General features: G+C 38.4%; 1 protein-coding gene across 2 annotated transcripts in view; it reads right to left on the bottom strand.

The window, feature by feature from the left end:
- Nucleotides 1-1,125: 1,125 nt before the first annotated feature.
- Nucleotides 1,126-13,743, bottom strand: part of BMPR2 (bone morphogenetic protein receptor type 2) — an 81,192-nt gene continuing 68,574 nt past the window's right edge. Inside the window, exons 9-13 of one of the 2 annotated variants that reach the window (XM_087707043.1) lie at nt 13,201-13,348; nt 10,143-10,282; nt 8,541-8,713; nt 3,509-4,788; nt 1,126-1,933 (exon numbers count right to left, since the gene is read on the bottom strand). In XM_087707043.1, coding sequence (XP_087563169.1) covers nt 1,683-1,933; nt 3,509-4,788; nt 8,541-8,713; nt 10,143-10,282; nt 13,201-13,348 — 1,992 coding nt within the window. In that variant the 3' untranslated portion in view covers nt 1,126-1,682. The remainder of the gene's footprint in view (nt 1,934-3,508; nt 4,789-8,540; nt 8,714-10,142; nt 10,283-13,200; nt 13,349-13,743) is intronic. The other variant, XM_087707050.1, reaches the window with a different exon arrangement.

The following is a 13,743-nucleotide window of genomic DNA, read 5'->3' on the forward strand; positions in this document are numbered from 1 at the left end:
AGGAGATGAACTGGATCCTTTCATTAAACTCTTATATAGCCAATCATATATAGCAGGCAACCTAATGTCAATACTAAGGTAGATCATTTTGGCTGTGACCGTAACCAAGACATAGGAATCAAGCAAATTAACCCAGGTTTTAGCTTTTCTACTTAAAAATATGCATAAGCAACCTGTACACAATGTGTTTAAGGTAAATTACAAAGATGAGACAAAAATGTATTTCCAGCAAGCATCAAAAGCATCCATTAAGGAAAAAATATATACATAAATACTATATTTAACTGACAAATTGCATAAATTATACCATAAGAATGACAGCCATCCATACAAATGCACACATAAGGGGCTACATCCAACCACCCATAAGCATATGCAAGAGATTTTATCTTTGCTCTCCTCCCTCCGTGCCATACCCCCACTTCAGTTCTGCTCTGTTTTTGTATCTCTAATTCTCACATGCATATTGACTTGGTGAAAATAATCCATAAATCACACCAAGGTGGCGCAGTGGTTAAATGCAGCACTGCAGGCTACTGCTAGATCAGCAGGTCAGCGGTTCAAATCTCACTGGCTCAGGGTTGACTCAGCCTTCCATCCTTCCGAGGTGGGTAAAATGAGGACCCAGATTGTTGGGGGCAATATGCTGACTCTCTGTAAACCGCTTAGAGAGGCCTGAAAGGCCTATGAAGCGGTATATAAGTCTACTGCTATTGCTATTACTATCCAAGGTAGAACTTGCTTTACCCTGTAAATTTCCTAACTGAAAATACATTTAATTAGTATCGCACTAATCAGGAAGATAACTGTTGACATTTCTTGAACACTTTCTCGATTAAAGTTTTCCCAACCTATGTCATTCATTATGAAGAAAAATTAAATTTCAAATTTGGAAATATGAAAGATAAAAGATTTGTTCTTTTCAGGGTGTTTTTTTTTAAGGAGTCAGAGGAGGGGAAAAAATCATGCATTAACTCTAATCTTAGAGCACATATACTGATAGATAAAAGCATTTACTTCAAGATGATTATGCTTGCAGAGTTCAGGATTAGAAATCACCGGCTGCTGGATTACCAGATTAAACACAGCTATTGATATTTTTAACTCCAAAAAAGAAGAATGTAGGAATGGAAACACAAAGTATATTATGAACTACAGACTATTGCACATTTCAACATAATACAGGTGTAAAATAGAAAGTATGAAAGCCATACACTCTCGTTACACAGAAACGTACAAATGATTTGTGCACGCAATTCAAACCGTGAGCAGCGGACACCACCACAGTCCACCCCGCTTAGCTGTTTAGTGACCTTTAGAAACCGGCCCAGACTGATTATCAGCAATACGTTTTCTTGTTTTTGATGTTAAAAAAAAATTTTTTTTGAGACCACAGTATTTGATTACATACATATATAATTCCATGATCAAAGACGAACAGATGTAGTTTTGCAATTCTAAATAAAAAGTGCAAAATGTTTTTTTTAAAAAAAATTAAAATTATGGAAGCATAAGCTAAAAATTGTCTGCATAGCTGAAATCTATTTAAAGCAAGTCCTCGGTATAAGGAGTACTGACAGAAGAAAGCAGGAAGTGTTTTTTGTTTTTTAAAATATAAAATGTCTTCTGCGTGTTCATTAACAGAATGCAGTAATGTCAGTTTGCGTCAGCTTTTAAACAATTCACAGACAGTTCACTCCTGCATCTTTAGACACCATAGTTGTTGCGGTACCTCCTTCTCCAAGGTAAACAGCTGTGCTGGACTTAGAACTAACCACCCTGTCACCCCCATTGTTGTTAATCTCACAATCCAGGGGTTCGGTGGAGATGACCCACGTTGAAGGGCGCCATCTCTTTAGGGAATAAGGCGTTTTCACACGTTTCTTGATCTTTTCTCCTGAGCCAGGTTTCCCCTCAAGAGATGATTCACCCACTGAAAAGGAAGAATAGGGAATGTTATCACACAGGCTGAAAAAACATAAATATAATAAAAAGAGCAAAATCCTGCGATAAGTATTAGGATAAATATTCTTTAATCATATCCTGCATTCAATCAAAGTATAATTTAAGTTTAAGTTTAATAACATTTGTATGCCCCCCAATCCTGTAGGACTCCGGGCGGCTTACAATACAACCTAAATCAAAAAGGAAAGAAGAGAAAGAAGAGAAGAAAAAATAGATTTAAAAACATAGATTTAAAACACACTATGCACTCTGTTCTGAGTGGGGCTGGACCGTATTTTGGGGGTCAACAGCCCCAGGCCTGCCGGAACAGCCAGGTTTTAGTGGCTTTACGGAAGGCCGAGAGAGTGGGAAGGGTCCGGATCTCTGCGGGTAGATCATTCCACAGGGCCGGGGCAGCTACAGAGAAAGACCTCCCCTGAGTAGTCGCCAACCGACATTGCCCGGTCGACGGTACCCGAAGGAGGCCCAGCCTGTGTGATCTTATAGGTCGTTGGGAGGTATGTGGCAGGAGCCGGTTTAAAAAGATTATGTGGTTTACTCAGTCAACTGAACATTTAAAAATGTATCACAGATATTATTAACTAGCACTGATGGTTGATACGGGTTGCTGCCAGTATCCAAGGTAGTTGAAGTAAAATCATAAGGACCACCAGTGTTTCACTTAGTGACTGCTTCACTTAATGTGAAGCAGTCACTAAGTTGTCTATTCCCATTGTGGTCGCTAAACAAAGACTATTTGTAATATTACGAAGGAATTAACTCAGATCCTACTGAACTATATTGGGAAGAAGGCTCCTTCTTTAATAAAGTATTTAAACCAAATAATACAATGTTTTATACAAATCTGATATTTGATCATCTGAGACAAGATAACAAGCTTGTTATTTTATGTAGATAAAAATAAATTATTCTGGTGGTATTCAACTAAAACTGAGGATATGTGCATGCATATGTATATCTGTTCTTCCATTATGCAGCTTATTACAGGGTAAGCAGCTTTCTAAAATGTAAAAGAATTTCTGCTCAGAGTGATTTAGAATATAACAACATAATGAATTGGTAATGAGCCATCTATCAAGCAACGGAAGGTTTACTCAAGCCTTGAAAGCACTGTTTCATGCAACTTGAAAACACTGATACGAGATTCCCCTTGCTAATTCTTTGCCTTTCAAAGGACTCTATTATAACATTGGGAATGTATAACAAGCCAAAGATCAAATGTTTGGGGGGGAAAAATCAGTTTTGCTAAAGCACGTTCTTGAAGCCACAGCTTTCTTAGAAAAAAGCCTGCACAAATTATTTTTAGATCCCATAAGCACATATTTATGCTTTCAAGATGAAAGCATACGCTTCACTGGAAAGAACAGAGAAGATTTAACTGAGCTATGAGGCAGGCATCAATGGAACAAATACAGAAATGGACATATACTTTGTTTCAGGGGTGGAAAGGGTGCAAAACAACTTTCCTCGCTTAAAATCAACCTGCTTAATTCTGAAAAATAATTTCGCCAAGATTCACTCATGTATCCCTGGCAGAACTCACACTGAATATTACACCCATCCAAAATATTTGTGGCAGAAAGATCCAGGGAGTTAGGCCTCTGTGCTCTTTTAGTGTGGCTCGGTCCAGAAGTTGGTGCCGTTCTCTCGCTGCTTTGGATGGAAACACTTTGCTCTAGGCACAGGTTACTGTTGTTGTTGTTAGTATTTGTCCGGCCATTATCCAGCGCCCGTTCTCTTCTATCTACCAGTCGATCGAGGATGCCCTCGTCGTGGCTCACTTGCTGCTCTCTTCTTAATAATGGCTCATGTTCGTCAGGACTTGAATTGATATTCAGACGACTATCTTCTCCGCTGAACTGATGCTGCAACATTTCCTGGCCTCTGTGTGTCCCTGAGCTAGTCGTCTGGCCTGATGGCACTGTCCCGTTGACATACTGCGTTGGCGCAGTATGAGAGTTTGTTGTGTGGCTCCTCCCTGCCACTTCATTGGTGGTAACCGTTACTAAGTGAGGTTCGGCAGCGTTTATAGTATTCATCTTGGCAACTCCGGTTTCTACTTGCTTCAAGTTCGATTTGTGCTTCCCTCCAAATTTCAGCCGAGATTCCTTGGTTGGATTTTTGGTGTTCAAGGGTAGGCTAGTAGGCCTCTTTGGGAGGTTCTGCTGTTTGGGAAGAGGGTAGACCTGAGCAGGCTGAACGTCTGGAATTAGGCAGGCTTGGCCATTTCCAACTTGCATGAAGTCCTGCTGCCCATTTGCTTCTACTGCCAATTTGATCAGTGGGTACAGCAAACTGGAACTAGTGCTGCTCAGCGGATCTGGCCCACTGAACTGTTTAAGAGAATGCTCCATTAGGTTTTCATCAGAGCTTTCTTTTAAGTTTTTATCTACTTCTTTTGGATCCAGCTTGTTAGTTTCCAAGTCCTCCTCTGTGAGCTGCAGACAGACAGGAGTTGGCCCACAGGGCTGCATGCCATTTGCAGCACAAATGTTTGTTTCTCCCGAATAAGGCATTTCAGAGATGGTGGTCATGCCGGTGCTCGGAGTAAGGCCAGTTGTGTTGGTGGTGGTAGTGTTGGTTGACAAGCTGGTAACGCTAGTCTCGGGGCTTGGAATGCGAGCTTGTGCTTGCTGCCGCTCATAGTTAATGGAATTTCTGTTCTTCTCCCCAACTGTCAGTGGTGTGCTGGACACTGAAAGTTCAGATGAAACATTCTTCACTTTGCTATCACCGTGATTGATTGAATCCTCAATGAAGGATGAGGAAGAATATTCTTGATAGGGTCTGATCTTTGCCATTCGTCTATGGTGTGACAGGTTTCTTTAGGAAAACAAAAAGACAATAGGATTAAGAGCACTTAGTGTTTCATCTTTAAAGTATTTCAACGCAAAAAAAAGGGATATTTTAACCAAGAAGCATAATGACTAGAAGATGGAACAAATTGGAGCATTGCTATAGTGCTGATATTCCACAGATTTCCATACAAGCTCTTCGATATTGCTCTCTTTCTCTTTAGAAGTGGCATGCCTATGGTATATTTTTTAAATCATGTTTTTTTACCCCATTCCCAGCGGTTCCGCCACAAATGCGAGCACAACAAAAGCGCGCCTGACTAAACCGCGGTGTCTAAAGTGCGGTGACAAAACCGCGTGACGAATGAGCGACTAATTAGCCCTAAAGCGCGCCGACAAAAGCGCGTCGACAGAAGCGCGCTGTAGCGTAACCCCAAACCTAACCCTAAACCTAACCCTAAACCTAACCCTAAACCTAACCCTAAACCTAACCCTAAACCTAACTGTAAATCTTACCTTAAATGAAATCGCGCTTCTGTCGGCGCACTGTTGTTGGCGCGCTTATGACGTTCGCGCTTTTGACGGGTCACGTTCCCAGCAATGTTATTAACACAGTTTTTAAAGATATGAGAAGGGTATATTGTAAATGTTCTTTGTTTCATTCTTGGTTTGGGCTATGGGCTAGTTAATTTAATCATTAGAGAAGATGGCAGTTGCATCTTCTGAAAGAAAGAAAAAAACTTCTGAAGCGCTCTTTCAAAATCTTTAGCATTTAACGAAGACGCCAGATATGGTTTAGATGAGAGTGCTACATCCTTTGTAAGGATACTTTAGAGGAGAGGTTCCAGATGAGGATGTTATCTTGAAAAGGCAAGCTTGTTGGTTCTTGAATACTTTAGTAATGTATGTCTAAAACCCCATAGTTGATTAAGACAGAAATTGAAGCTTTGATCCTTTATGGAATTGATGTGACTGGAAATGAGAAAGGGAAGAGAAATAATTTCTAGTCTTTTGGGGCTACCTTGTAATTTGGAGATTATGTTATGGGCCTGCTCAGAAAATGTTACGCCTACATGACAGTGATGGAGAACCTTTTCGGAACCAAGTGCCGAAAAGGGAGCGTGTTTCTGACACTGAGTGCCGAAAAGGGAATGTATGTACTCGTCTAGGCTGCAACTGAGAAGAGGAGCTGACGGCGGGGGAGGGGGGCATGTGGATGCTGGAAAATGAACTTCCGGTTACTGCCGCACATACCCATGCAGCGATCAGCTGGTTGTTGCGTATGCTCATGCAGGAAAACGGAAGATCAGTTCTTCCAGTTTCCGGCACTGCTTCATGCACAAAGGCCAGCTGATCATCGCATGCGCATGTGTGCCAGAAACATGGCTCCATCACAGCTATATGAGGTCCAGAAACATTCTTGTTAATATAGATGCTAGAAGGTTCTTGCTTCTGATCTTTTTAAACAGAAGAGGCGTGAACAAGGGTTAGGGTTAGGGTTAAGAGAAATGCCTACCAATACCTCAGTGTCCATGGGCATCATATTGCTTATAGTTGAAATAAAATATGTCTCTCTCTTTGTCTATGATATTTTGTGCACCTGAAGGAGAGTTTTAAATCTTGTCTGTCTCTAAGTATCCAGGATATAACAATTCTGCCTGAAGGAATGAAAGATTTCCAAGAAGAATGAAGGTGGCACACATTTCTGAGATGAATGAATGACACTATTTACATCTGTTATGAGAGAGGGACTCACTACAGAGAATTATTCCTTCTTTCTGGACCATATACTTGATTTACAGGTCAGAAAAAGGTCACTCAATAAAACCTACTAAAATACAGAGAATATTCTAAGATAAAGAGGTTGAAATATAAAAAAATTGTGCCTAGGTAAAGCAGGAGGCAAGAACTAGGGCAGAGTACAGCAGAACCAAGCTCAGAAAAAAAATCTACAAATGTATTTCCTGCCTTTCTGAGCAATAGAAAAAAAATCTTCACTGGATTCCTTTTCATACCAAATTAAGGATATTTTCAACTCAAACAATGCTATGTATGTCACTAGGTATCTGTCAGGCCTGCAGTCATATTCCTTTTAGAATCTTTGGCCTGCCACACTAATATTCTTTTCTACTATGCTGTTTCATTAGTGGGGAATTGAGAGGGGGAATAGTAAGGAGTAGAATGTGTTGTTGTCAAAATAAAAAATTCCTTCTAGAAACCAAGGTCATCTTTTGTCTCTACACCTCTGAGCCTGACCGGAACTGGATGGGTGGAACTGCCAGCGTGGCAGTGGAAGATTGGACCATATGATGGACTTGTGGGTGTGGGGGCAAGATCATGAACTTTCAACTGGGTGGGGAAACCCAGGAAGCTTTCAGATTCGGGTTTTCCACAGATGTGCCAACATGTCTCTCTTAATAAATTAGAAGTTCGAGGAAAGTTCTGCCTTGGATTTAATTTTGGATGATATTTGGAACGCTGATATTATCTTTCAGAGTAATCACAAGTGTAACTGCATATAACTCTCTTTGAAATGCATATGTGGGACTGATTGGGGTAGATTGCAAGGGTGACACCGAAATATAATTTTATCATGTTTGAGCTATATCTTAAATTATTGTATTCTATTCCAATTTCATTTTAGACTGTATTTTATTCTAATTCCATTTTAAATCATATTTTATTGCAATTCTATTTTAAATTGTATTTTATCAAATTCCATTTTATATTGCTTTTATCAAATTGTAGTAATAATTTGTTTCTGGAACTTTGCACTTTGATATGGCCCAAGGGCTAACCAATAAATACTCAATGTCAATATTTTCAGTTTCATACTGAGACAGCCTATAAAAGGAACATTGGTGCAGTTGAAGATATTTTTCTATGTTTACCTAAAGAGCACCATGATTTCAATATTGCAATAATGGGTGAGTTCAGCTTCCTTTTTTAAAATATGTACCATATTTTTTGGACTGTAAGACTCACCGGAGTATAAGACGCACCAAGATTTTGAAGAGGTAAATTTTTTAAAAAAGTTTTTTTCACACTGTAGACCTTCCAAATCCTCTGCATGCCTTGTTTTTTGTGAAAAACGGGGCAGGCAGAGAGTTGAGAGGCCTGCAAAGTGCTCCTGGGGGATGGGGGGCAAAAACAAGCAAACAAGAGCTCATTTTTCGCAAAAACGGTTTCATTTTTTTGCAAAAAACAGAGCATGCATAGGCTTTGGGTAGCTTGTAGAGTGCTCCAGGGAGCTGGGGCAAAAATCGGCCCGTTTTTCGCTCATTTTTGTCCTCCCCAGCACCCAGGAGCACTTTGCAGGCTTCCCAAACCCTTTGCATATCCATTTTTGTGAAGGGGGTGGGGTTTCGGGAGGCCAAAAATGCTGTATTCAGTGTATAAGACGCACCCAGATTTTCTTTTTTGGGGGGAAAAGGTGCGTCTTATACTCCAAAAATACGGCAACTATGCAGGTACTGTATACGTGATAACAATTCTTAAGGAATTACTTCAGAAACAAACAACAATTACAGCCTGTGTATATGAATACGAATAATCAGCCCAAGATGAAGGTATTATTTATTGGGAAAACAATTTTTCTATATATGTAAAATTAAGGGCTGTAGAAATGTGTTGTTCCTGCAATGAAACCAAATTTTCAAAAAAAAAAAAAAAAGCATGTGCAACAACTGTGGATCTTGGAAAGAAAGAAAGAGAGGGACAGACAGACAGAGAGAGAGAGAAAGAAAAAGAAAGACAGGGAAAAAAAAAGTACATATATACCGTTCATTTTGCATAGCTGTAGACATAGGGTTAACAGTTGGACTGACAGATTTATTCCTCTCCCAAATCATCATGAGTTCAGCCATCCTCTCTTCAGCACACTGGGCTGTCAGCCGAGCTTCCGCATCCTGATCCCAGCAGTCTTCAATTGTCTCTTTCAATGATCTCACAGCCTAACAAAGAAAACAGGACATTTTCTCAACCTCTTTTTTTTTTTTTGTAAGAAAGTCAGCGATATGAATATAATATTGTACATACTTGCCTTACACTAAGATTATTTTAAAATTTCACAACTGTATTTTTGCACGCGCATTTCGATATGTTTATAAAGTTACAACCTGTTGGAGATACTTTTTTTTAAAATTTTATTTTATTTTATCAATTTCATATATACATTCACAATTATATGATCTCATAACTGTTATTAATAATATGTATTTATAACAATTTTTCCCTACTGTTAACAATATACTTGAAGATTGCTTTTTTAACATCCCATAGATCCATCTTATCTTACAACGGTCCTACTTCTTCTTCTCTCCCTCCCTCTTTCCTTCCCTCGTTTCTTCTCTCCTACTCCCCTTCCTTCCCTCCCTCCTTCCCCTTCCCTCCTTCCCTCCTTCCTTCCTTCCCACCTTTCTTTTCTCCTTCTCTCCTTCCTTTCCCCCTTCCTTTCCTCCTTCCTTCCCCCCTTCCTTCTCTCCTACATTCCCTCCTTCCTTCCTTCCCTCCTTTCTTCTCTTCTTTTTTTAAAAGCCTTTTTACTTCAATACCACTGCTAATGATCAGTTACATCAGTGGTAGTCAACCTGGTCCCTACCGCCCACTAGTGGGCGTTCCAGCTTTCATGGTGGGCGGTAGGAGTTTTGTCCAATACTGAAGCACTTTCCTTTTTTTTAATTTAATTGACTTTTTAAAAAAAATCATAGCATTATTTAAAAAAATTCATTAGGCTTTCATAAAATCACCATTACTGTGGAACCGGTGGGCGGTTAGAAAAGTTTACTACTAACAGAGATACAAAAGTGGGAGGTAGGTATAAAAAGGTTGACTACCCCTGAGTTACATCATGTATGATTATTAAAAACAGGCAAGTATAAGAAGAATAGTATTGCATAAGACCAAAGACTTATCCATTCTAACATTGTTTCCCAAAACAGCTCGCTAGTTATTTAAGAAAAATCTCGATGTTGGACAAAAAAACTGTTCTCTTCAAATATTGTTTCCTTGACATTGACATTCAAAAGTTTGCTACCACTGATCACGAAGATTTCATAAATCATGACTAGTCACTATGTGACAAAATACTCTAAACAAATAAATAATTGTTTATTTGTTGTTGTTCAACTGTTAAGCCATGTCAGACACTTCACAACCTCAAATAGTATATTGGAAAACTGTAATTCTGCCTATTAGTGATCTATGTATAGCTATCATTTTACATTACAGAATACAAATCATCATATCATACTTTACTCTTTTGTACTTAAATCTACAGCACTTAAAGTTTCATAATGACTATGCTCTATTTCTACTTTCATATTCCAACATTGTCAACTGAAAAAAAAAATCAGCATGACTTTTTTATTATTATTTTCTTACCAAGCTGTTCTCTTTCCAGGCCTCTGGGAATTTTGGTCTTTGCTTTTCTCTAGAAACAAGGACTTGCATATCTTCAAAAGTGGGGTGGTTTCCAACTTCTACTTGGAATGCTGTTTGGAACTCTGGCACAGATTCTCCTGCTTGCAGAAAAGGGTACATCAATGTTATCAGGAAGCAGAAAAATAAATAAAACAAAACAGAATTCATGTTGAAATGTTCTAGCAAAAATGTATTTATCACCGACTTTTTACTTCACCGACAAGATTGGGTTAGTTCATAAATAAGGAATGGTATATAAACAGTTGGAAATATTCTGAACGTTTTAACTAAAGCTAATAATTAAACAAAATTCTTAAATTATTCTATAAACATTTGAAAAGCCTTCCGATGGCACATTCCTATCGCCCTCTGCTTTTATTATTTAGGATGCTGATTTTGGAATACCTTTTGAGTTGTAAAATAAGAAGGAACAGCTCTGGGTTTTTTAAAAGAAAAAAAAATGGTTTATCTTATATTTTGTAAATCCTATAGTTTCATATATGTCTTATAGGAGCCAAGGTGGCGCAGTGGTTAAATGCAGCACTGCAGGCTGACTGCTAGATCAGCAGTTCAGCGGTTCAAATCTCACCGGCTCAGGGTTGACTCAGCCTTCCATCCTTCCGAAGTGGGTAAAATGAGGACCCGGATTGTTGTTGGGGGCAATATGCTGACTCTGTAAAACTGCTTAGAGAGGCCTGAAAGGCCTATGAAGCGGTATATAAGTCTACTGTTATTGCTATTGTTATTGCTATTATTTTGTTTGGATGTAAATAACAGGGTTTGCATTATGATCTCATTATGTCATTTCCTATTGTTCTCTATTGTACTGAAGAAGTAAGGGGAATTTTCTTCTTTTTCCTCAATTCTTGAAAAAATATAGGATAAGGAGGACATTTTTTAAAAAAAGAACTTTATGTACTTATTGTCCAGTTCCAGGCCTAACCTAAACATCCAGAATATTATAAGCTTTTCAGTTTTTATTTCTTTCCTAACAGGCCCTTTTAACATTTTGCAATCTTTAGAAGCTACACTGCTTAAACTGATTGGTTTAGTTACTTTACATTTATGAATATACTTCTATATACTTTGAACACACGGTGGAAACAGGTTTCCTAATGCAGAAAACATTTGCTTAGTTTTAGTGGCCACATTTCAGAATCAAGAAGTTGTTACTGTTATATCTGAAGAAATCAATAAAAGAAAGATTGTAAAAGTTCAAAAAATTAGGAATAACATTGTTTTTTAAAAAATATGACATTTAATATTAATTATACACACAGCTAAGCTACAAGCTGCATTCAAATTGCATGTGTATGTAGCTTTAGATAACTGGTATTTTAATATATAAGCATTTTATAATCATATTAAGAAAAAAGGGTATATACTATAGTATGAACTAGAAATTTAAATACAGTGGCTGTATAGTCTACACAGCCCTGTTAAAATGCCAGATTTTTGAGTTGTAAAAAATCAGACCAACATAAATCACTTCAGAATTCTTTCTACCTTTAGTATAACATATAAGCTTTACATTCCAATTGAAAAGCAAACTGAAATCTGCAGTACTGCAGGCCACTTCAGCTGACTGTTATCTGCAGTTCAGTGGTTCAAATCTCACCGGCTCAAGGTTGACTCATCCTTCCATCCTTCTGAGGTGGGTGAAATGAGGACCCAGACTGTGGGGGCGATATGCTGACTCAATTTGCTAAAAATCTGTAAACCGCTTAGAGAGGGCTGAAAGCCCTATGAAGCGGCATATAAGTCTAACAAATAAATAAAATAAATAAATGTGTGTGTTTCTTTTAATGTTGTACGGCGCCCTGAGTCCTTGGGAGAAGGGCGGCATATAAATCGAATAAACCTCAAACCTCAAATGCTACGTGGTAGTCAGATTTCAGATCTGAAGCATATACTTTGATTTTTCATTCGAACTCTCTGATCAGAGGAAGGCAGTATGTGGCCAATAAGCTGCATACAGCCTCTGATTCCCTCCGCCCCGCCCCACTTTTTTTTCCTACCATAGCAAACTGCAGGGCCAAGTTTAACTGACAAATTGAATCAGTGGGTTAAATGTCCCCTTTCTAAAAAAAAGAAAAGACTAATTAAAGCTTACCCACTATAGTTCAACATATTTCTACCCCCCACAACCCCTCCCCAAAAAGCCAGGATTTGTGGATAATTCCCAAAATATTCAAAACTGATTGAAAAAAGTAATAAAAAGAAGAAACTGCCAGCAAAATGGTTGCCCATCCTGTCTTATATACTGTACACCACTTGGCAAAAGTGGTTGGGGTGACAGAATAAACTGAGCCACTTCCTCACCACGGGAAAAATCAAAACATCACAGCTGAAGGTACTGTGCATAAATTAGGTCTCATAACTGAATGGTTAAGCACATTCTTTGAACCCAATTGGTGACTCAAAGGCTGTAGTTAGAATTAAAAAGGATATGTGGTGTTTCCAATCACACACCATCCCCAGAACTGATTTTCATTACCAGAACTAAACTATGACATACATATCAAAGGTGGCACACCATGATGTTTTGGGTGATATGCAGAGGTGGGTTCCTACCGGTTCGCACCAGTTCGGTAGAACCGGTTCGTCAAATCTACCGAACCGGTTAGAAGAGGTTCCACCAGTGGACCCGGAAAGCAGGCCACACCTACAGAAGAGCTTCCAAAAATTTTTGAAACCCACCACTGGTGATATGCCAATGTTTACCAACGACAACTATTCTCGAAAACATGTTTTTCCTCAATAACCTAATGCTTATTGGCAAGAATAATGCTTATTATAAAGCAGAAAGGTGGATACCACCCTGTAACACTAGATGGCACTGAACTAATTTGACAAGCGAAGCAAAAATGAGTTAAAAGAAAAATCTGACAAGCAACATACCCAAATTCTTTGCACTAAGAAATGGCTTTGGCTCAGTTAAGAGAGCAATAACAATCAACAAACAGAACAGTTGTTGTAAGTGAAAAAGCATGCAGCATCCCAGCAATTCTTCTATTACCTGGGAAGAGGTCTGTACATCTCATAAAAATCTCCCAGTAGATTAGACCAAGTGAATACATATCGACTTGCTTCAAAGCTGATTCACAGTCCCTTAAATTTACTGCTCCTTCCAGCACTTCAGGGGCCATATAGCGAATTGTTCCAACCTGTAAAGACATGTTGTTGCATTGTTACATTGGCTTGGTATTTATGAAATACTGTTCGCTGTTCTTCAATTAATTCAACAGGATTTTTTAAAAGCTACATTCACTTTCATCCTCAAGACAGCATTAGCATGAGAACATAAAGCTTCCTTGAGACCCATCTGTGGAATTCCAATCTTATTATTTGCATTTAAATAATGTCTGTTCTTTCCAACATATTTTATATTTTTATTCAGTATACATCATCTCTTATGAAGAAAACCTGGTGAAACTGAAGAATTCTTTAAACAAAAGACCAGTAAAAAGAGGTGAAAGTTGCATATTAAATAAATAAATAAAACATTAATCTAAAATAATGTTAAAATTCTATTTTTATCTACCCCCCCTCCATGATCAAC

Source organism: Thamnophis sirtalis, unplaced genomic scaffold, assembly GCF_051295495.1.
Source record: "Thamnophis sirtalis isolate CommonGarterSnake01/CBP01778 unplaced genomic scaffold, rThaSir2_p1.2 scaffold_1, whole genome shotgun sequence".
Classification (NCBI taxonomy): Eukaryota; Metazoa; Chordata; class Lepidosauria; order Squamata; family Natricidae; genus Thamnophis; species Thamnophis sirtalis.